The sequence below is a fragment of the Magnolia sinica genome, chromosome 11 (assembly GCF_029962835.1).
Source record: "Magnolia sinica isolate HGM2019 chromosome 11, MsV1, whole genome shotgun sequence".
Classification (NCBI taxonomy): Eukaryota; Viridiplantae; Streptophyta; class Magnoliopsida; order Magnoliales; family Magnoliaceae; genus Magnolia; species Magnolia sinica.
The window spans coordinates 20,732,219-20,757,429 of NC_080583.1; the positions used below are offsets into that span (position 1 = coordinate 20,732,219).

The 25,211-nt window shown below is 40.3% G+C and overlaps 1 protein-coding gene across 2 annotated transcripts; it reads left to right on the forward strand.

Annotated features, from left to right (window-relative positions):
* Window positions 1-12,322: 12,322 nt before the first annotated feature.
* LOC131218921 (uncharacterized) lies at window positions 12,323-16,995 on the forward strand. Of its 2 annotated transcripts, XR_009157920.1 has the most exons (5): window positions 12,323-12,842; window positions 13,063-13,234; window positions 14,392-14,478; window positions 15,916-16,268; window positions 16,908-16,995. XR_009157920.1 is itself a non-coding variant. In XM_058213802.1 (4 exons), the coding sequence occupies exons 2-3, from the start codon at window positions 13,067-13,069 to the stop codon at window positions 16,257-16,259; spliced, it is 516 nt and encodes a 171-aa protein (XP_058069785.1). In that variant the 5' UTR covers window positions 12,323-12,842; window positions 13,063-13,066; the 3' UTR covers window positions 16,260-16,333; window positions 16,407-16,766. The 2 variants fall into 2 exon arrangements, 1 of the variants encoding a protein (XP_058069785.1); XM_058213802.1 differs by lacking the exons at window positions 14,392-14,478; window positions 16,908-16,995 and adding an exon at window positions 16,407-16,766 and having other exon boundaries at window positions 15,912-16,333.
* Window positions 16,996-25,211: the final 8,216 nt, after the last annotated feature.

Below are 25,211 nucleotides of genomic sequence, written 5' to 3' on the forward strand. Positions count from 1 at the left end.
ATCAAAACTCCATGAGAGAGTTTTGCATTAGTAGTAGCTATACCTTAAATATTATATATATATATATATATATATATATATATATATATATATATATATATATATATATATATATATATTATAATATACATAGGGGTAGGCCCTACGTGGGACCCACCTCTGCCTTGCTTTACAACAGCAATAGTTGCATGTACAACAGCTATAAAGCTACCCTGTTGCCGTGCAACTTACTGCTGTACACAACAGCAAGTGGGCCCCACCGCCAGCTGCTATACACGGCAGCAAGCTCCGTGGGTCCCACCTATTCCATCCACACCGTATATCTATGGGACACATCATGATGCATGTGTTGTATACAAACCGTCCAACCATTTGAGATATCATTTTATGGCATGAGCAAAAGAATGGGTTAGATCTAAAGTTCAAGTGGAACCCCATCATAAAAAAAATTAACGGGGACAGTGACATCCACCGTTTAAACTTCTAAGGGCCATGGTAGTTTCCAATTAAGCTGATATTGTTTTCACTTCATTTTATTCTCTATGTTAACTTATGAATAGGTTAGATCTCAAATATTCATAAGGGTGGGCCTGATTTGATATATATGAGGCCCATCAGTGCGGCCTATTTGATGTACATGAAGCCCGTTGGTGTGGCCCATATAATGTGGCTCATGTGATGTGGCCCGCTTGACATAAAAGGCCCATTGAGATGTATTCGAGGCCCATGGGTGAGCCCATTGTGATGTATTTGAGGACCATATGATATATTTGAGGCCCAGGTGCGAGGCCCACCTAATGTGTATTCGAGGCTCGATGTGATGTATGTTGGCCCATATGACGAGGCATATGTGACGTAAATGAGGCCCATCATGATTGTACGTGAGGCCATGGGCCCACTATATGTTCGGCCCTACGTAGGTCACTCCTTAGGAGCATGTTGGTTAGATGTCTACATTGATGGGCAATGATGGTTGAATGTTCACATTGTGACCTTCCCTTAGGCCTTATTAGGCTCATTCTCATCATTCCCTTAGTGGATTAACCCAAATAAATAGGCCCCATTCGTCATAGACGAATGACTCCATGCTATCGGATTTGATATAACTACGGCTGAGTGTCGATCTTTATACTATGAATTATCGAGGCCAACGCCGATTATCGACCATAATGCTCAATGCCGATTATCGAGGCCGACGCTGGTTATCGATACTGATTATGAGTATGTGACAACAAAACATCATAATAAATGCACATACGCATCATCTGCATGCTTGTGATGAGATGAGTGATTGATCATAGCAAATGTTATTGGGTAGATTGTTATGGGACTCTCTGAAAAAGGGAGATGTCCACATAAGTGCGCGGTATGCGCATGATTGTTGTATGACTGGATTGCATGATTCATGCATCTTACATTGTGTGCCATGTATATTATACGCCCTAGCGACATCAGGGTCATAGCCTCCATGGGCATATCGTGGTTGGTAGGATTGGATACCGAAAATTTTGTTCCACATGGCGTGCTATAAATACCCCTGGGTGAAAGTCCCTAAACCCTTATGGTACCAGGAGGTTGGTCCAACGTCTACACCAAGTGGATGCATGAGCGCTGAGTGCCAAATACTAGGAGGTCGCGCTTTCCATTGTGTCGTGGTCGGTTGGAATGGGGTGTAGCATTACCCACCCTAGTGGAGGGGGCAAAACTAAGCTGAGTTTAACCAGCTCAAGGAATGAGTTCTCTATCGACGAGTCAGACCTGATATTAGCAAACGGATAGTGAGGTCTCTTCTACTCACCTTGTTGTGTGCGATGGAGCAGCAATCTGGTTTGAAGAATATTAGACTCCGGTGATATTCCGGAGTTGAGTTGTATTGATATGTGGACTTAGATGAGGATTCGTTTGCTTGAGTTGCATCTCACATTGCATGGCCTTGGTATGGCCGACATCATTCATGCCTTGCATCGCATAACCTTAGTACAACTAATAGTATTCATGGATTCATCAACATATTCCGCATTACTCTGATATTGCATAATTGTATTAGTACCTTGCGCACACACTTTCACTACCTTTTAAACTTTCCATAAGCTTATGCATGACCGTTGCGTGAAGGTGACGTTGGACCGCAGCTGCGCTAAGGCAGGAGCGCTTAGCAGATCATCTTAGAGCTTTTTGTTCATCATCATTGTATTTCCCTTTATGTGCTTTGTACTTGTAAAGTTTTGATCATAGTAGAAATGTGATAGAGTTTTTGGTTGTTGTTTGTGGGTTATGACTTTGGTTATGCTTATTACGAATCAAACTGATGTTGAAAATCCTCCTCGTAGCATCCCAGGATCGGAACCTGGCGGATGGGCGCTGGAAGCCGAGAATGGGGTTCTACGGAGACTGTCGATGCCAGATTCGGCTATCGAGAATTTTGTGAGTTCGGTTTCCGAGTTTAGGGCGTGACATGGTCCACTTAAGATTCTAATATATCTCATTTTTGAGCCCATGCCCTAAAATGATCTCGTAAAATGGATAGACGGTGTGGATGTAATACACACATCATTGTGGGCTCCACAGAATGTAGTGACATAAACACAAATGCAGTTGGTGCGTCTTCATCACAATCTATGGTATCTCCTCCACCACCACTGATGGGTTTTCAGCATTGCTAGCCAAACAAGATAACTGATTCAATAGTGATATACATGAGAGGATTTTTACATTCCAAACGTGGAATAGGATGTGATGAACTTCTTGAATTTTAAGACAACCCCTGACTGGCCGTAATGATTATTTTCAGACAATTCCATCCCACTTAATCCTTCCTAATTCCATGCGCCAAGCAGGCTTTAAAGTTCAGATGACATATCCCTTAACTGTAGTAGATCCTGGTCTGGATGGAAGAGACGACTCGAGAGCGCCCGTCACCGTTGAACTTGAAGCCACACTGTTCGAGACTTCTTCATATATAGTGGCGTGAGGTGCGGTTCCAAATGATATGTGTCTGGTTCTTCCTTAGAGGCGGCGAGCAAGTTGGATTTTCTTCCTCGAAGGTAAGTTATCGACCCTATCTCCGTGAGAGTTCAATTGTTCCACAGCTTATTTGAAAACCCAAATCTTCTGTTTAAATGAGTTTTTGATCCATTTGTGTGCTCCACTTGAGACTGGATCTACATCAGTTTTTGGGGTCAAATCCCACAATGATATGGATAAAAGGAAGAACACATGCTGGGTGAAAACAACTACATCATTTTACGTATTATAGAGCATCTGCTTGGATCCGCCTGTGAGGAGGAAGGAGGGGCGGGACGCAATTCGCTCCCCTGTAACCCACCAAGCTCTGTTGCTTTGACCATCCATCTGTTTTGCGCATAGTGCATGAAGAGCATAAAATGCGCCCATCCGTTGACTATTGGGAGGAAGTTTGAGGGAGTAGGGGCAAATATTGTAATTTGTGAAGATCCCCTGCTATTAGTATTCAATAGAATTTTAGTTGAATATAGACGTGCTTTGGTTGGTAACCTGAACGTCATCCTGCTCGCTGATGTCAAAGCTCTGTGTGGTCCCCACCTTGATGTCTCTATTTTATCCACGCCGTCCATGCCATTTACCAACTCATTTTAAGGTTCAAATCTATAATTGAAGCATATCGAAAGACCAAGTGGACCACGTCACAGAAAACAGTGGGAATACTGATGACAACCGTTGAACCTATTCTAGGCCCCATCGTGATGTTTATATGTCATCCAACCTATTTATAAGGTCACAAAGACCAGGATAGGCCCAAAACACAAATTGAATACTTGATCTAAAACTTCTCAGCCCCACAAGAAGTTTTAAACGGTAAGCATTTATTCCTCACTTTTTCCTGTTCTATCATCCAAATATTCTATACATAGAGGTGTATACGAACCGAGCTAGCTTGGTTAGCTCACTCGACTCAACTCGAAAAAGCTCGATTCAACTCGGTTTGAAGTTGAGTTTGAGCCGAGTCGAGCTGATTTTTTGAGCTCGAAAATGAGTTTGAGCCGAGTTCGAGCTGGCCCCAGCTCAACTCAACTCGGATCGAACCCAGCTCGAATCGAACTTGGATCAAACTAGTTCGATGACTCAATTACTTTGATATTGATGTTGCTCACCAAGTGTTTGATGAAATGACTCAAAGAAGTGTGGCTGGTGGCAAGGAAGGCATGTATATGAAACCATCACCCTTTTTTCTTGATTTTTATGTTGCTTAGAAGGTGTATGATAAAACACCTGTAAAACCATTGTTGTTGTCTCAAATACAATGAGATTTTGAAGGTGCAGTTCAGGTGTTTGTGAAAATGTTGCAATGGTGAACTCGGCTCAATCTTGGCTCGATTTAGCTCGAGCTACTGACCGAACCGAGCCAAGCAGGCTAGTTAGGCTCGAGGACCAAGCTAAGCTGAGTTCGAGCCGAGGTCAACTAGTGGCTGAGCCGAGTCGAGCTAAGGCCAGCTTGACTTGGTTTGACTTGATCTACACCCCTATCTGTACATAAAGTCCACAGACAACGAGAGAATTAACCCAAAACAAAGTGAGATCCAAGGCTGAGATGAACCATACTTAGGGCCTGTTTGGCCGGATGGATCCCATGGGATTAGGAGGGATGGGATGGATTTTAAGGTAATGATGGTGGTGTTAGTGGATTCGTTTAAGATCCATGCGATTGCTATATCCCGGGACAAGTTCATCGAGTTTGTTTAGCACGCTCGGCATATCCCGAGATTTTACCTTCCAATCCCTTCCAATCCGTCCAACCAAACACGCCCCAGACACGATTAAACTGGATTAGGAGGGATGAGATCAATTTTAAGGTAATGATGGTGATGTCAATGGATTGGTTTAAGATCCATGGGTTTGCTATCTCTCGAGACAACTTCATCAGGTTTGTTTGGCTCATTTGGCATATCTTAAGATTTTACCATCCCATAAACCCTCCTAATCCCTCTTAATCTGCCCAGGAAAACAAGCCCTTAGGAAGAAGGGTGCTAAAGACACCCTTTATTACAACAAACGCGCTTGATGTACTGGCATATACCTTTGCATTTCCAAATATGCTCCTTTTGTTACAGCCATAGGATGGCCGAGTCCCATACCCCATCTAAATAGATTTTGTAAATTGTCATAGGATATTGCAATACAGTGAGGGCCTGTTTGGCCGGGCAGATTGGATGGGATTGGAAGGGCTTGGAAGGGATTGGAAGATGGATCCTGGGATTGGCCAGGCGAGCCAAACAGACACAGGATCCTGATCCTAGGATATAGCAATCCCATGGATCTTAAGACAATCCACTGACATCACCATCATTACCTTTAAATCCCATCCAATCTACCCTAATCACTTCAAAATTGCTTGGGACGTGTTTGGTTTGAGGGATTGAAGGGGATTGAACGGTTTAATACCGGGATTAGTCAAGCATGCTAAACAGACTGGATATATATATATAGCAATCCCATAGATCTTGCACCAATCCACCGAAGCAGCTATCATTGATTCGAAATCCATGCAATCCGCTCTAATACCATCCAATCCCATCCCATCTGCCTGGCCAAAGAGGCCATGAAAGTCTTCGAAAACCACCGATGGCCTATTCATTACCTTAAATCTTACTCCTTCCGGTCTAATCCAATGTAATGCAACGTCCCAAACTGGCCATAATCGGATGGTCAAGATCCTCCAATATACGGTGGTGCATCCATGCACGGCGATTGTATCAACGGACTATTTACTTGTCCTGACAACCACACGTAATGGGAGATAAGACTTGATGGACGGTGATCCATCCATATTGGATTGAAAAGACACTCAAATTTTCACATGAACAGCTGACGGTAGTCTAGCTTATAAAAGGGCGATTCTTTAGTCAAATCCATGAAAGCTCGTACAAACCCGATTCTCTGTCAAATCGACGTGTTTGGTTCAGTTGACCGTCTGAATCATTGAAACCCAAGTACGCTGGCTCGAGTGACATAGGCAAGGTCATTGCTGCACGCGATCAACCTGTCACACGTATGAGAGACATGGTGCGTAATGTATCGTATGCTATCAGAGGTTTGATCCTCGTCATTGAATCCGACAGTCCTGGTTCGTCTAGATGGAAACGGAGTGGCTACTCCCCATGCCACCAGCCTGGTGGCTGGTGGTCTGTGCTCTGTGGGCCCCACCATGATGTATGTGTTTCATCCATTCTGTTCATCCATTTTTATAGATCATTTTAGAGCTTGATCCCAAAAATGAGAGGGATATAAATCTCATGTGGTGGGCCACACCACAGGAAACAATGGTGATTGGATATCCACCATTAAAATCCTCCTAAGGCCCACTATACTGTTTATTTGACATTCAGCCGTTGATTAGGTCATAGAACTAGATGAAGGGAAAAAACAAATACCAGCTTGATCCAAAACTTTTATGGCCCCCAAAAAGCTTTTAATGGTCGAAGTTCAATCAACACTTTTTCCTGTAATCGTGGTCCACATGAGATTGGGATATACCTCGTTTTTGAGTTCATACCATAAAATGATATAGAAAAACATATGGATGGCATGGACGAAACACATACATCATGGTGGGGCTCACGTAGCACCGACCACCAACCATGGGCCAGTGGCAGGGGGAGTAGCCAATCCGATTCCCGTCCAGATCGGCCGGCCATTTTAACTTGGGCGGGTCACATTGAGTCGATTAGTTTCTGAATTTAAAAAGGAAAAAATAAAAATAAAAAAATGATTGTTACTGTATACTGATAAGATGTTCCTGTGATCCATGAGTTTCTTCCAGTGTCTTTTACCTTTTGCTTACATCTTTCCATCCCAACATGACTTCAACAGTCCATTAGGTCAACTGCTAGAAATATATAATAATCAGAAATTTTTAAAACAATTGGATCATCCAATACAAATATTGGGACAATGGTACAATTTCATCATGATACTTAAGATTTATTGGCTTTGAAATCTAAACTTCTTATTTATTTACCAAGGGATATGGAACGTCACATGAACAGTGAGTGAGAGAGACTCAGGGAAAGGGTGTGGCTAAATGTGCTTCATGCAAAGGGAGAAGGATTTTAATGGTCAGTGACCTGTTCACTTTTTGGGTGTTGTGGCCCATTAGAGCTTTAGAGCTTTATATATATATATATATATTCAGGATGATGTCCTAACATAAGCAGGCAAGACATATGTAAATTATAGATGTTATATAGTTATCGTGGTACCCCTCATTAAAGTTTTTGTTGTATACTTCCCTTATACTATGTTTATGTTTGAGCTACACACAGAGAAATGTAAGGGCCAGCTACTTTTAGAATTGAAAAGACAAAATATCACTCATTAAGGGACCACCACACCCACAAAATTTTATTATTATTATTTTTTTTTACATGCACACTCACACTATATAGTGGGATTTCACCACAATGGGTACTGAACCCATGACCTTGTGTTCAAACTCTTATGAGCCTCCCCACAACTAATTGCAAAGTTAAAATAGTCCAAACGCAACTTGCATTATGTATAGTATAGATGCGTAGAATGAATTAAGCATTTGGGCTACAAGACCGACTTATGTTAATATTGTCAAGAAAATATTTTAACAGGATTATATTCATTATTTGTATCAAATCCTTGTAGAATTTTTATAATACGAAGAATTTGGATTTAGAGATTTTCCACACCCAAACCTCGCGGTACCTGATATACATATCAGCACTTGTTTAACATAGGTTATTCAACATTATCTTTTCTTTGATAGCCTCTTCTCACTTGTGCAAACAGTTGAATCCAACTAGGAAAGAAGCCCATTTGTCAAATGAATTAGGGATTGTAAGAAAATCATTTGATAATTCAGCTCTAGTAAGGATGGTCGCACGTTCACCCTATGATGACGGTGGTGTTCGCTCGAGCTATCACTATTTGCTTCCAACATACAATGAGGCTATGGCTTGTAAAGGGGCTTCAGAATTTTTCTTAGAAGCCAAAGAACCTCCAACCTGTGATTCATTTTTTTTTTTTTTGTAATTTTATATTTTAAATGTTATAAGCATTATGCATTTTTTAGATGCTATCAATATTTTAAATAGAGAATAGTGTGTAGTGCAAAGTTCATCCTTTCAAAGCATGAGGTGTAATACCATGACCAGTAAAAAGGTACTTCTATATTTTTAATTAAAATAATAGAAAAATAAAGTAAGGAATAAATACAAAGATAAAAATAGCAATGGAAATGATTTAATACTATTCCTCATATTATTTCACCAAAATCATTAAAAATATTAACTAAATTTGAATGAAAATAGCAAAATGTAACAACTCATTGAAAACATTAATTACTTTTACTGTATTAGTGAAAAATACCATATGTCTACATAGTATGTAGTATCAGTTACATAGCAGGTAGTGTATGCTACATAACATGTAGCGCGTACTATATAGTGTGGAGCATACTCTGCATGCTGACTTAAACTATTTTTCAAGCGCGATAGAGAGCGAAAGCTAGGCTATATTATATGGTTATGAGCTATTTAAGACATTGATTGCAACATGGTGAGAGGAAGAGTGTGAAGGTGTAGAGGTAGAAAGAATGCAAGTACTCACTTAAAGATAAGCTTAAGACACATTACAATGTTACCGTCTTTAAAGCAATATTCATACCCAACAGGTGGTTAAATCAATTTGTAAGATGGTTACAACAAATCAGCCCATAGGATACAATAAACCTATTTTCCTAAACAAAAAAAAATAATCTAGGCTTCGGCTTCACTGCACCAAAATCGCCATACTGGTGCGTTGGTATTTTGGTTGAAACGGCTTTAAGCCGTACCTGATTTGAAACGGTAGTAAACCATACTGGAATACTTGCTTGCCTACTTCCACTGTTTTGTTGGTGTGTCCGGATCGAGTGTTGGATCTTCTTCTTTATTATTATTATGTTTTATTATATTATTTTCAAACAGATGGACGGAATGGATTTTATTAGAACCCTCTAAGTGACCCCACATGGTCCGAGAGACATTTATGTAAATCTACCGCAGACTACTGGATTATTTTCATCCCCAGAACGCCTCCCTCCCTCTCTCAATCTCCCTTTTTCGATCTCCCTCTCCCGATGTCCCTCGCTCAATCTCCCGATCTCAACCCTCTCTCTCGATCTGCCTCTCCCTCTCCCTCCTACTCCCTCTCCCGATCTATGGCGACTGTTTGATTTGTACTGCAGAGGCGGAACGATGTAAGAAGGGAGATGCAGAGCGGAAAGCCAAGCTGGATGAGATCGCTGAGAGGCAAAGGCAAAGGGAGAAGGAATTAGAAGAGAAGGAGAGGTTGAGGAGAGAAGCTTTCCTAGGAAGGACATCGGAGCCGTTCACGCGGTCTGTGATTTTAGGTAAGTCTTGTGATTTGGGAGTCCTTAACAAATAATCTTAGATACTTTAATTTAATTTGATAGTTGGGATTCTTGAATAAGAAGGTTCCTCTTTTTTTCTTTTTGTAATTTCTGTTCATGAAATGTTGTTTGGAACATTTTTTTTTTTCTAATTTTTAAAGAAGGGATGCTGTATTGATTTGTAATTAGGTGGAGTACCGAGAGAAGAAAATCAATATTTCAGATGTGAGATAATGAAGGGTTCTGATTAATTTGGAATTGTAGATGACACTTATTATAGAGTAAGTGATATTTCAGATGTAAGATATTGAAGGGTTCTGATTAATTTGGAGTTTTAGATGACACATTATTATAGAATGGCCTTCTTTTTACTGTGTTATACATGGCCTATAAATGGGCTTTTTAGTTCCGAAAGTAGCTTTGAGATTTCTAGTATCCCCCCGTGTACGAAAAAGACTATTGATCGTTTTGGGTTTTCTTTCAATTAAACAGAAGAACAGATATTATACATTTAGACAATTTGATTAAGTGAAGACTGAAAATCTTCATTTATAAAATAGAAAAGGCTAAGAGCCCGTTTGGATGTACTGTCAAATCGTGATAAGTCGTATGTACCACCAAATAGGGGCAGCTCAAAATGGAAACTAGATTGGTGGGTTTTCCTCCCCAAATAATAAGTGAAGCCGTTCTCATCTCAGCACTTGATCTGGACAGACTAATCCTATGTGCCGCCCAAGTTGGGAGATATCCTAATACTGTCAAATCTGCTAGTTGAGTAATCAAATAATCTTAATCTTTGGTACATGAATACATGTAAATTAGGACCCATAAATTAGATACTTTAATTTAAATTACTCATATTTTGAGCTATTTCTAAGTGCCTGCGTATCACCCATCACCTCTGCCAGAGTATTAAAGGTTTTCTTTTTTTTTTTCCTTTTCCAGGTAGACAGGAAATCTATTGGGCTGAATTTTAGGTAGACAGGCAATCTATTTAGCTGAAAGATGTACTGACAAACATTAGTATCAAAGGTTTTCCCCTTTGAAACTTATTTAACAAAGGGTGTTATTTGATACTCCAGAAGCGTAGACATTTGATACACAGGCACAAAAACTCAAGTTAAACTGACTTTACGTCACAGTCCCAAAACAAGATGACATTCAACACTTTCTTTTTCATTTTTAACCATCTAATAAATGTCCACTAATACAGTGGTTAGATAATCAGATAAGTATATCTTTTTTTTTTTTATTTGCATTACATCTAAACAGGGACCCATAATTTGAGCAGTTTAATTTGAATTACTGAGTGCCACATGTTCAACTTCCAAGTGCCCATGTATCATCCATCGCATGCTGCCGGAGTATCAAAGTTTTCTTATTTCACAAAACTTAATCAAGGCTTAAAAAGTAATTAACCACATGTTCCTGGCTTAGAACCTTCCCTGAATTTTCTAGATGAAGACTATAGTGCGTACACGTGTCAACTTGAGACGAATTTCCGGCCATAAGTTTCACTATCCTTCTGGCCGTACTCCTCCCAAGATACTATTGGTGGTAATATAATATAATATACTAAAAGGAGTTGGTGGGTGCTGTACACCACCATTTAATGCGCTGCTAATTTCAGAATAAAGAGCTTTTCCTTGTTGTGTTCTGATGCTTGCAGGCTGTCAATGCTGATTCAGTTTCAAACCTGAGAAGTGAGCTGGGACACCAGTTAGCTGATAAGAGCCATAATCTCTAGTTGCGATAAGTACCTTTCACTAACGTAAGTTACTTAACTTACATTTAAATCATTATCACATTCTTTTTCTTATATATTTCGATAGTTATTCTTTAAATGTTTATATTTATGATTCTTTGTTAACTGATGTTGTTAATTAGTATTTAAGACACATAGTGGTTTAGCAATGCATCCCCCCATTTAAGAATTTATATTGAACAAGTACAATCATTTGAATGAAAATGTTTGTTCTTTGTGGATTCCTAAATTGTCTCATTTTAGACAATTCGGTACCATTCCATGTACTTAAGTTGTCCTCATTTTCAGTTTACACGTAGTTGAAATTTCATTAGTGTCTCTGTATATTTTCTCCGAATATGTGGTTCTTTATTAATTGGTTTCCTCTATCCATATGTAATGGATTACATGTGGCAACTAATTAGTATTGAATTTTACTGGAGAATATGGGGAAGTGCTGCCGAAATTTCGGCTTGCACGTAAATTGCAGCCATGCAAGTTGTACTCTTGGCGTAAAGAGCTCGTTGCTCAAGGGTGAGTTATTTTGGCAAATGGGCCCCAAATGATTCATGGCAAACCTCTTCAGGAAGGTCTTTACAAGGTTCTCATTCATATCATTATCAAAGGAGACGTCGAATTGCCTGAGTTGGACGGATATCATTCAACTTTAGGCGAAGTTGGAATTGGCTCATTTGTTGCATGGCATCATTGCTTTACTGAGTTCACCGATTAGGGACAATAGTCTAACACTTTTTTGGACAATTAACCTTTTTGGACTGTATATATGTTTTGATTGTATTTGTGGACTGCGTCCCAAGTACATCTTGTATAGCTTACTTGATTAGTTATTTCTATAGACTGGACATGATAGATGTAATGCAGGTTTGTGACAAATGTGTTGATGACTTCGATCATCACTACATGGTAAGGAATTATATCACAGATAAAACACGTAGACTCTAGCAGTTTTGATGTAGATTTAGAGTTTTAAAACAACTGCTAGTTTTGATGTAGATTTAAAGTTTTAACATTTCTATATCATGTATATTTAATGGTGGTCATGTTATTTTGTTTGGCTAACACTGCATTGTTGTTGCTTATTTTCAGCTTGCTTAGGTACTAAACTGCAGCAGGTGGAATCCCCTATCGTAGTGAAGGTCAGGAAAAACCTTATTTGAACCATATTCACGAAATAGCTGTCTATATCTATCTTAAAGTGATTAGATCTTACTGTACATTTGTTGTTTATCTATTGGTTTCAATATTTTTAATTGAACACACTCTAGGCCCATATGATTCCGTAGGTGCTTTCAACACCTTCTTGGATTTAAACTGTTGTTCTTGCATCAGGGCTGGGACAACGTGACCTATGATGGTGATGTTGTTATTGAGGGGGTTGCATATTCTTCTCTCAATAGCATGTGAAGGCTAAGGTCCTTTTGAATAAACGAAATCCTTTGCTACCAAACAGAGCTTCTTCTCCTCTTTCACTTAAGATTTTGGTACTGTTTTTTATTTGTTTGTTTTTGAGCACATATTCTTCATATGTGTAGACTTCTGTAGCTGACTGTTTGATTTCATCAATGCAGAGACGATATCAAAGTTCGGCTCAGGACTGTTTCTTCTTGTACAAGTTATTCTGCTGTTGGATTTTGTACGTGGATGGAATGAAAATTGGGTTAGCAAAGATGAACAGTTCTGGTTGGTTGAGCTATCTTTTTACTCTCTTTTTTTTTTTTTTTTTTCCTCTCTTGATGCTCTAGCTGCATGACCTTCTGACTTTTTTTTCACATCCTTGATATGGTTCTCTTGTTTCAATTTGTGGATCAGCATGTGTATACCTCTTTCTTTCTTTTATGTAAATTTCCTGATGAATATGACTTTCTTAAAAATTTCTAATGTTTTTTTATGCTGAATCTAGGTACATGGCGTTGTTTGTTGTCTCGCTTGTTTGTTATGTGGAAACATTTTCCTTCTCGGGGCTGCTCGTCCACTGGTTTACTCCCTCAGGACATGATTGTGGTCTTAACACCTTTATCATTATGACTTTGATTCTGGTTTTCATTTTTGCTATTGTGGCGCTGCATCCAGCTGTAAGTTGTTACCTGTTTTATCTAAATCATATGGAACATTCTTTTTACCTATTAGAAAGGCATGTACTGGCATTTAGGGTCTCACGCGAACTAGTTTGGGAGTCGTATGGATGAAAATGCATGACAAAACAGTGTGTATACAGTTTGAATTTATCTTCAATCATTTGCTCAAGGCCCGAATATTCATAAGTAAAATATGATGGATAGCCATGTTAACATGATTTTGCTTTTGAGTGTAATTGGTGCGTTCAAGCTTCTTAATGTGTTGACTGTTTATATGCACATCATCTTCATCTGAAATTGTTTCATTTACGTTTATTGAGCTGTTGGTTGTTTATTTGTGTGATGGGATTGGATGAAATTGAGTAGCATTGGTTTAAAAGAACAAATACTAATCTAGTTTTTTAGCAGTCCAAAGAGGAATGTATCTAATCGAACTTGCCAAGCCTCACATGGCGAAGTCGACAGTTGTTGATAGCACAACTGGTCAGAGTAAAGACAGAACTGCTTCTGGTGAAGTCATTCTTTAATGAATTTTTGGCTAGTTGGATGACTCGATCAAAGCATTAGAGAAGTTCAGATGTGTCATTTAGGGCAGTTCAGATTCTTTTGGGATCAAAGTCTTTGCATATTGTATCTACACTGTATCATTTGAATGGTAGTCCCTCAATTATAAAAAAGAAAAGGCAATAGAAAGTTATCCTACATTCTTAAAGATAGCTGCTGATCTATGAATTACTTTTTGAGTTTGATATTCGTAAGAACATCAATTTGTTCCGAGTGTTATTCAATTGGAGTTCTTCCTACAAAATAGCTTACAACAGAGCATCTTACTGAAGTGAACTAAATATAACACCAATCCTGGTCATTTTTTAGTTGTATGTGTAGTGTTGTTGTATTCCTCTTCTCAACTATTATGTTGAGGCCACAATTTGAATGGTTGGGTTGTTCTATTGAGGAGGTTCCTGGGTCACAGTTCATCCACATTGGGGCCCAACAGGTCAGGATTATTGAACAATGGATGAGGATCAAGTAATTCCTAGTAATATAAATATGTTCACATGTAGTCCCAAAATGCAAACTGTTATAAAATAGTGTTTCTGTTACCATTGTTATGTAGTAGGGAAAAATTGCTAATATTTGTTTTGTGCGTTCAGGTTGGTCTATTGAAGAGTAAGTTTGGGTTTGATGATGCTTTCAACTACAAGGAAGAACCTGACTTGACTGTAGCTTTAAAAAGGATAGTTTTCGTGTTAGCATATGAGAATCTCAAACACCATTGATTTAATTATCTTCAAAACGTCGTTGTTTATTTGTCCACAAGCCCTTACACATAGCTAAACAAACACACTGTCCATGTGTTGACATATAAGCTGCACATCAGCTGGGTCACACAATGTAAATGATGTGGCCTCATAATCAAGTTGGCCCACCCAATAGGCAAGCCACACATGTTGAAGTTGCTTTAAGAAAGAATTACCAAAATCTCACATTCTACATGTGCGATGTCCACTTGTTGATTGGACAACTTGATTATTTAGACAGGTCATCTACCCAGACCTTTGCACGTGAATGTGGGTTTAGCAAAGCTCTGCACTGTGGTTGCCAATTTCAATTTTCAAAACAAAGAAAATGGTATATGGGTGTCTCGTTTCCTAGTTTATACAAATGTTTGGAATTTATTGTCAGGCATTTTCCTGAGGGCATCGACATTTATGCAGTACTAGCGAACATGAAGTACCATGGTCGCATTGCAGTGTGCGGTATGTTCTCTCAATACAACCTCGAGAAGGTGTGCACAACTTGATGTATCTCATCAAGATGTGCATCTGAACTTGTACTTGATTGGGGAGAATCCAGCTCAGCTGCATTGTCCAGGATAATTTCGACGACCATTGATCAGGGACAGGGGACCCATCATACACATGGTCGGCATGTTTCTGATGACCATTGATCTCATGGGCCACCATGTGGCTGGGTCAGAAGCCAAAAGGTGGGAATGGCCTTTGGATAGATCACATAGTAGTGTTTGTACAGCCTAGGGTTGAGAATCCTATAATTCCTCATTGCTAGTGTATGTAATGTTACATTACTATTGCTGATATTAGAAAAAAAAAAAAAAACCACTGGACATTTAGGCTATTCTGCTCAGTTCAAATATAGCAACTTCTGAACTCAACCATGGAGAACATCAACCATAGAAACCACATCTTCTTTCTACTTTTTCTTTTGCCTTTTTCTTTTTCTATTTGACTCAGCAATGACAAAGGAAGCACCCACATTTCAGAATCTAAACTGTTCATCTGTTGAGCCCACCATGGGATGGGCCTTGATCCACCATCTCCCCTATCAGATGATTGTGACCATTCATGGTTTGCAAGTGAACTTCATGGAATGGACTTTTCAAGCCTAGTTCACTTTGTTTCTTGTGATCAGATGGGGGAGATTTTCTGCATTTCTCCCACTCAATGTACAGTTGTGGGGCTGAGCAAATTGCTCAGTCAATTTCAGATTATTTACCATTTAAGAAACTGAACTTTCACTATCATCTAATTGAATTAATAGATAATGGATGTAAGAATGCTAACGATGGTAAGTATCTCGTGCACATAGGAAAGCTCTATGCATAGAACCAGATAAAAACAAGCAATGCAATCTGGCCATTTGCTTGATGCAGACAGGAAGAATTTCAGAAGCAAAATCTCTCCTCGAAAGGATCCAACCTTCATCTTCGGACTCAGACAAGCGTGGCCTGGATTTGTATATGAAATCCTTTGAACGTGCATGTGAAATGCTAGCAGGTCTCAAGTGTCAGTTGATGAATGGAGCGATAGGAACAAAAATCCAGAGATCTTCTGCTTCCTCTATTATGGGAATCTTGAATTCCCCAGGTTCTGGTGAGGCAAAGAAGAACTGTGGACTGCAAGTCCAGAAGGAGCTGACGGAAGCAGAAATGCATGATAGGGCTGTGGATATATGCAAATGGGTGAGGTCCAGTCATTCAGTTGGGCCCCACAAGGGCTAAAAATCAATGGTAGGATCGAGTCATCTGAATGCAGAGTCATCTGCCTATTCTAAAATGGGTCCCATTTAATCAAGGTGGTCCACACTTGTGACTCATGTTTGCAGGTAGTCACAACATTTGTGTAATTATGCTATTCTCTATTCTCAGGGACTGCACAAAGCTCTTGGTGAACTTCCATTCTTCTGCAGCGGATAGGAAGCTAAAGGCGGTCCACTGGAAGTACTCTAATCCTCTACGTGGAGCTGTCACTTTACTCCCTCCGTCATCGAAATTCTTAAAGGAGTCGAAGGACGCTGCCTCCACCTGACTGCTGACTGGTTTGGGTTGTGTTTCCCCCCAAACATGTACAGCCAATGACCACTAGTTTTGTTTGTTGGAGTGAATATTCATCTCTCTGATGATATCTCTCTATTAGTAACTCTTCCTCAGGAGTGGTGTGTTTATGACATGTTTAAGAATTTGCAGAAACAACTTCAAATTTCAGTTGGGAATGAATAGTCTGTTTAAACGTGTTCTGATTTTATTTTTATTTTTTTATTTTTTTTTTATTTTTTTTATTATTATTTTTTTAAGGGTGTGTAAGAAATTATTCTTTCTTTGCTCATAATAATTGGCTTGTTCCAATAATGGGTGTGGTCCATTCATCAGGTGTGCCCCCAGCATATTCTGTTTGATGATGTTGCTCCTGGATGCATGGACAGGGCAGTCCTACTTCAAAGAATGTGGAAACAGCTTCAAAATTCAGATGAGATTCTAAAGTAGTTCTATATTATTTCTTTGTTCATAAAATTCAATCAGAAATTACCTAGTTGCATGCCTAGATCTAATAACGGGGCTGGTCCATTCATCAGGTGGACCACACTGATGTTTTTACCACCTGATGAGTGGAGTTGGTCCTGTTTCTCAATGAAGGTGGAAAACAGCTTCAGTTTCTGTTTGTATTAGCAATGGGGCTGAGCCTATGGAGCTGGTCCTGTTTCAATCAAGGTGGAAGCAGCTTCAGTTTTTGGTTGTATTAGTAATGGGTTTAAAACTGTTGGCAACATTAATCAGGGTTTAAAACTGTTTTTAAAATACTGTTCCTGAAATCTGACCGTTGGCACTAGAACGGTTTAAAACCGTTCCTAAAATTCCGTCTCTAAAATTTGAAACGGCACGCACCATTCCTTTTTTTTGCGACGCCTCACTTAGAAACGGTTTTAAACCGTTCCTGAAGAATTTGACGATTTTGGTGTAATGCTTGTAAAATTGAAAAATCGTGTCCCAAATAAACTTTTGCATACACCTCTAGCTTCTTTACTATTATAAATTACCTCATGATGTTTTTCTTGTTTGTAGTTTACCTTCTGAAAAAACTACAATTTCTGCAACAATTTAAAAGGACCTCGGAAGGAAGAGTTGGAGAAGAAGATAAAGAAGAGAGATAATTGGAATTGTTGTGATTTTGAAATGACCCAAAAATGAGTTTTAAAGACTTTCATGGAACACTAAAGAGCCCATTTAATGAAAAAGTGTATGCTTTTTCATATTTTCATGAATTTTTAAGATGCTCTCTTTATTAATGACATTCTTTCACTATTAATAGCACTCTTTCACCACTATTCCGAAATCAAAAGATGCTTTAATCACCAAGAGGCACTACCACAAATGAATGGCTACCAATAATCACATAAAAACCACAATCTTTTCTCTTCTTTTTCCTTTTATATTTGGGGGAAAAAAAAAACACAACATTTTTTCTTTATTTTGAAAAAACCCAACAAAGTGGCAAAGCAACAATTTGTTTTAAAAAATAAAAATAAAATGCAATTTGAAGTTGTTCACTAGCACATTTCATGTTCTAATCTAAGAAGCAGAAAAACAATAGTGAATCCCCTTAAATTCACCAACTATTACAGTCATTGGAGACATAATAGATCCCCTTCATGTTCAATGGATTGTAAGCATTTTTACTATATTTCATTGCACCTACGTCTGTTTCTCAATCATCTCTTAAAGAATCTAGTATGCCATTTAAACCTTACATCATTAGTTATTTTAAGATACATGCTTGAACATATCCTTTTGTGATTTGTTGAGACCTCTCTTTGCCTGGTGGTATTTTACAGTGTAGATGGGAACCATAGTTGCACGATCCTTCTAAGTGATGCTCCCGCTTTGAATCGAACTTTAGACTCGGTGCTCTCGCTCCCGCTTCCTAGCAATCTTTACTTTCTAACATTTTGAAACAAATACTTTTGTGCTTCTGCAGCTGAATTGCTTGGTGCTTTGTCTACACCTTTCATGCAAATAATATTTTACTGCTTCGCTTCACTTCATGTGCGACTATAGATAGAAAAAACCACAGTATTAAGTGAAACCTGTATTTGATGGACCATGGAATTGTAATCAATGGACCGATTTCACAACTAGTGCAGGTCATATGTATGCATATGCAACTCGATTGTCACATGTATAGTTGACGTAGAGCAGGTCGTGGATAATTTCATGGCCAAGATGGACTAGAAAAGGCCAGATCGGAGACGGAGATGATGCGGACTGTCAGAACTTAAAACAGACGAATCTTGCAAACCGGAATGAGTTATCGGACGTAAAAATATATGATTTTGGTGTAGGAAGAGCTACTTTAGCTACCTTGTGCAGGCTGGATTTGTGAAATACCATCAGATCGATGGTTGTTTCCCTATTTTAATTATGTTTTTAAATAGTAAGCTTTAGTTTGATTATAACTCTTCATCCCTTGGGCTTTAGGAGTTGCGCCCAACAAGAAAAGTGCTTAGAATAATTAGGAGAACGGCGTGGTGAAGCCAAATAGGACACTTAATATTTTTGCCAAAAACCTTGCGCACTAGTAGACATCATGACCGTCTATAAATAGTAAATTTACTATTTATATTAAGTTGAGAATTCTAGGAGTTTTAGTTGTAGTTTGATTTTGAAATTTCTTTCATTGCTTAGTATCCCTGCTTGAAGGGTTGTGAACTCGTTTATTTCATTCATCAATCAATTTCGAATTTTATAGAATTTATTTTCTGTTTTCTTGTTCTTTTCCTTGTAGATTCGAGAAGTCTTTGTGAGTAGTCCAGAGAAGTTCCATAAATTCGGAACAGTTATCCCCTTGAGGAAGACGGTGCTCAACCTCATGTCCTTCCCTGCGTCATTAAGGCACATATGGATTGGGTTTGGAGGTGATGTAATAAGTTATCATTAGTTTTTCTTTTCCCCTTGGGGGCTATTTGGGGTGAGAGATTTGGGGTAGAGATTTGTGAGATCCATGGTTTTAAATCTCCCCTGTTTGGTTTTTGTTGGGGATTTGTCAATTTCATAGATTTTCCAAATCCACACTATAAATCCATGGATTTGGAGCAAAACCAAATCGAAGAAAAACTAAAAGACTCAGCAATTTCACAAACTAAGACTTTAAAAGCACAAAGACTTTTTTTTAAAAAAATGAAAATTCCTTAGCAATAAATGCTTTCTAAATCAATGAACTCATAGTTTGATTCCCAAACAGTTTACTTCGAAATTTGCCAAAGACAATGCAATTTCATGAATTTGACAAATTCCTAGATTTACGAAATTCCTTTCTCATTTCCTTGATCCCAAACAAGGACTTAGGGATGATGAATGCATTAGATGACAACCTAATCAATGGTTTGGACAGGTTTGTGTTGGATCCCAAATGTTCAAATCCATGAGTCTGATCTCTCAAACAAAGCTTATAACAGACAATCAGAGGCATTTTGAGAAGACATCTTCAAATTGGCTCATCTCCAAGAACAAGATCGTCTCCGGGCTTGCTCTCCTCAGCATCAAGAAGGCTGGTGGGGATAAGCCATGCCTCCCAATTCACAGAGTAAGAAGATCATAAGGAATAAGGCGCAGCGAGTTCAGTGTAACTGTATCACATTCATCACTATCATTGATCAATTTTGTGATTGATCCAATGGTCATGATTACAGCAAGGTGAATGTTTTGAGTGATTTTTCACACCGCAATTATAGGAGAGTGATGTAGAGAGATCTGAAAGAGTTTGCAAGACGTCTCTCTATTGTTTTGATTTTTAGTAGGAAGGTAAAAGTTCATATATTTTTAATATGAAATGGGACTTTTAAGAGGCGAATAACGTGCAGACAACTCCTTCATTTCTCATTATTTGAAGTCATGCTGTGAGAATATATGGTAACGTGGTTGCATGGATGCGAACCCCACCAACGATCACCTTCTAATGCTTGGATTGCATGGACTAGCTTCCTTCTCCGACGCACAATTAGCCCATTCCTACCTTTGCTTTTTCTAGTTGGATATGTACATTTATCGAAGAGGCTTTGCCGATCTATATCAACGGTTGAACTGTGACAAGATCATCTTGGGGCCTACCTTTTTGGGCCATACAAGCCATGGATGTACCCCCATTGCGTAGTTCAAAAACCCTGAAAACTCGACTCGATAATCAGCCAGGTTGGGTCGACTTGAAGATTCTGACTCGAATCAACTCAATATTTAATAATTAAATTACTCGACTCGATAATCAGCCACGTTGGGTCGACTTGAAGATTCTTACTCGAATCAACTCAATATTTAATAATTAAAGTAGGATTTGTGTGGGTTAATCATAGATGTTTGTATGAGTATAAAAAATTGCCTTGTTGGAGGTGGAGCACATAGCAAGTTGGTAGTGAGACTTGCATTTTGTCTTGGGAGTCATGTGTTCGACTTACATGTCTAAATCGGTGAGGGACTCGGTTTTAAATCATGTTGAGCTTGTTGTTGTGTCTTAAATATGTATACAACAAAGTCTATCTATGCCATCGAAGTGTTATCGAGCATGTATCGATGCCATCGAAGTCCCATCGAGAAAATTTATGTTGGTTGCTGGAACTTTTTAAGTGTTGGATGTCATCGAAGTAAGTTCGATGCTATCGATAGATCATCGATGCCATCGAAGTCCCATCAAGCGCGTGCGCAGAATTGCGCAAGTGCGAGATTTGTTTGCTATTCTGATTGTGATACTTTATATATCGGGTGTAATCGGGATATGGGGCAAGTAGAGGTGTATGAGGGCTTTTTAAATTGTTCCTAAGGGTTTCGAGGGCGTAGCTAGGGCTTGTGAAGTGGATTCGAGGCTTATTCGAATGATTAACACTCTATCTCTTGTAATTTCTGCTTTCATAGTGCATACTCGTCGCTTTGTGTTGCTTCGTTCCGTGATTTTTTGCCGCAAAGATTTTTACACATAAAATTATGATTGTTTGTGTTTGGACTTGGTTGTGCAATTATGTGTACTTTGTTTGATTCGTCTCTGTGTGCTTCCATGGTTCCCCAACAAAGCCAACTGGGTTGGCAAGCTGACTTGAAGAGTTTTGCTGAGTTAATATCAAGTCTGGTTGGATACAAGGTTGGTTGACTTGGTAAGTTGACTTGGTACTTGAACAAGTCAAATGGGTTTTATGCCCTGGGTAAGGGTGAAAATGGGCTGGTAACCCAACCAACCTGCCTTTGGGTTGGGATTGGCCCGTGGCCAGGCTTGGGCCTTACATGAATTTTAATCCGGGTTTGGGTCAAGTCATTTTAGCCTGACCTGGCCCAGCCAGTGTGACCCTACACAACTTTTATATTCAGATGTGTTGCATCCTACAGGTATGAATTCCAATCCTTTGTTACGCAACCCATCCATCTTGAATGTTTGTTTCTTTATGCATGTGTGGCCCCACTAGATCAACGGATGGATCAGGAACTTTCAAGTTGGAAAAAAGGGGTTTTATAAATTTGAGGGTCAGATGGGGTATGATGTTCTAGGACCATGCCGGTGTTGGGCTGGACTCAGGCCTTGGGTCTAAAGTGTCAGGCTAGGCCCAGGACAAACCCGGCCATTGCCACTCCTGGTCCCACCTAGTCATAGTAAATGCAGACTGGGTTAAGGGTGAAAATCAGACACGACCTGGGCTAGTTTTCTCAAGTTCTGCTGGACAACAATTTTCTTATTGACTTAGGTTGAAATGTTATTGAGCCGAGTTAGCCCAAACGAGTTTCAAGTCAAGTCACTGAGTTTTATAACGATGCCCATAGGTCCTGTTGGTGCAAAAAACCGGTTCGTCCTCCTTCGTTCTTTTACTTGCACAAGAAGGAGACAAAGGAGACCCTGGCTAGAGCCAGGGACCCTCCGATGCCAAAGTCAGGTGTACAATCAAATAAGAGGGTTTCTGGGAGAGTTTTTGCATACCTTTCACCTTTGAGATCTCCTGTATTTATAAGAACGAGAAGATCCCATTGTGCCAAGATTCTTCTCCTGATATCTCGGAGATTCGGTATCAATCCGTTTTTGGACTCCATCCGATCCCGATATCTTCGAGATCGGGGATCTTTTAACTGGATTTTCGGAAAGGTGTTTTCATTTACACCGTTTTTACCTTGCTTGGATCGAGCCGAACCGACTCTATTGATGAGTGAGTTTCGGCTGGCTACAAGGGTAGGGCTGTTTGCCATCTGTCAGATGATATGGAACCGATCCATAATCAATATCCTCTCTTAATCCTATAGCCGAATCTGTAACCGACCTGAATGTGGGTCGATTTTATGGTCGATTGGGTGGCTTCTAAGCCTCGGGTCTTAATCGGCTTCTTTGGATGTTGCTGCCTCGTTTACCGAGTCAACTTTATGCATCTCATAGACTCTACCTTATGGATCTGGACTTTGTAAGTCTCACTCTAACTTATGACTCTGGACTTTGTAAGTCTCGGTCGGGATTCATTTCCTACAACCCAAGCTAAGTCTCTCCTTTAGGAGTTTGGTATACTTGCTTCGGTTGGGCTTGTTGCCTCAGAATCCCGGCCAGTGTCAGTAGAGTTGGTCCATTCCATAGCCGCGTCCCCAGATTTGTCCTAATTTTCCCCAACAGTAAGCCCCCTACTCCTTGCATCAACTTTGTTGACACTATGGAGTAGAGAGTCGTTGAGTCGGCTTGAGCTGGGACCGACTTTATGATGGATCATTTAATGCTCGTAGAAGTCCTGCATCGTCTAGAGTACGCAACGGTTCGTTGATTGAGGCCGCACGAGCAGGCAGCCGTCAGAATGCTTTTCCTGCTTATGAACACTAGACACGTGGTCATTCGAAATGCGCCACGTGTAGGGCGGGGTAGTCGAAGCGGCCATCGACTTGACTCCTCCTTAAATGCCCTTACCACGTGGCAGGGCTATAAAAGGGGGAGTGGGACTCTCTTCTCCCACTTTCGTGCACACATTTTCTTTTTCTCCGATTTCCATTCGCTGTCTTTGTGTTTTTCGCCATTTTTGCCCTTCGTTTCTTATTTCTGCCTCAACATTCGCCTCTTTCTTGGTCATTCTCGCTATCTCCGGTGAGTTTTTAACTCTCTCCCTCCCTTTCATTTTCAGTTTCAGTAGTAATGCAAGGTTCTTCGAGCCCACGAGAGGGAGTTTCCAGTGATAAAGGTGAAGCTAGGCGTATTTGAGACGTCTCAAAATCACCTTCGTTGCTGATGGAGATGGCTGTAGGTGCCAATGCGGCTTTCCAACATTTCAAAAGGGTGGTTGGATTCTCGGCGGAGCGTCGTTGGCGACTGCCCCTAGCAGGCCCAATCCTCTTAAGGAGGAAACGGAAGATGAGGAAGCCGAAGGGGTCAGTGAGTCGGTCTCCACTTGGAGATCGACAAAGGCTACTGAGTCAGCGGCCGAGGGAGGGGAGGCTCGAGATGAGCAAAAGGGTCCGGTTCCCTCGGTTTTAACCGAGGTGGATCTGGACAAGATTAGGGCCAGTATCATGTCCCGGACTCGGTCATTATTCGCCTTCCCCTTCCGAGTGAGTTACCCGACCACCCTCCTGCTGGGATGGTTGTTATTTTCTAAGTCGCTTTACAGTGTGGCTTACGTCTGCCCCTCTAAGGAATAGCCCGAGATCTGTTATCCTAACTCTGGATAGCCCTGGGCAGATATTTCTGAATGGGTGGAGGAACTTGTTCAGATGTTTGGTGTTGTGGGCTGAGACAGCAGCCCCCACTGACTATCAAAGAGTTTCTCCATCTATTCCAAGTACGGCCGAACTCGCAGCAGCCCGGCTGGTACTTTTTGTGTGCTTGGCGGAACAAGGGCGGACCTTTGATAACCGACCCTCGTACCTCCAACAAGCATTGAAGAGATAGATGGTTCTGGGCATGTGGCCGCTGGGAGACTGCTGAGCCAGGGCCCATCTAATCTCGTGTTCCTCAGGTGTTCTCCCAAGCAGGTGACTCGGCGTATGTTTTTTTTCTTTATCTTCTCGCACTATTGTGTCTTTGAATCTGACTGAATGTGTTTCACAGATATTCTCGAGCGAAGGCCAAAACTTGGAGTCGGCGCTTTAGCTCGGAGCAAAGATCTGAAGGCGCTGAGTCCGAAGCGGTGGTCTTGGAAGAGACTTCTCCTTCCGGAGCGTCTTTTTTATTCGGGTTTGGACTCGGCTTTAATAGGTACTTTCTAGTTGTCCTGTTGCATTCCCTTTGAATTTTATCTGATTCGTCTCGCTTTTAATGCAGAAATGACTGAGGCCCGGCCCTTTCTCCATCCGCTTTCCAAGATGAAAGCCCCTCCGAAGTCAGAGTCTCCGCCTCTGAAGAAGCCGAAGACGGTTTCGAAGGCTAAGGGGCAAGCCACCCCGGTCATCCCGACTGTGATAGTCCCCGACACGAAGGAAGGGGTGAAAGTGGCGGGCGTGGTGGCTCCTAAGCTAAGACCTGTTGCTGAGAAGGTTCTGAAGCAGAGGAGAGGGGAGCCCTTAGGAGGGGAGACGACTTAACAGGAGACGTCGGTCTTTCAATGGGCCGTGGCGGACATGGTTCCCTGGGTGATTTCTCATGGGAGCGAAAAAGACTTCGCTACCCTCTTTGAAGCTCCCTAGAGGTGGACTCTCTCTCATATAGAGAAGATGCTTCTTGAGGTAAGACTTGCACTTTGTACT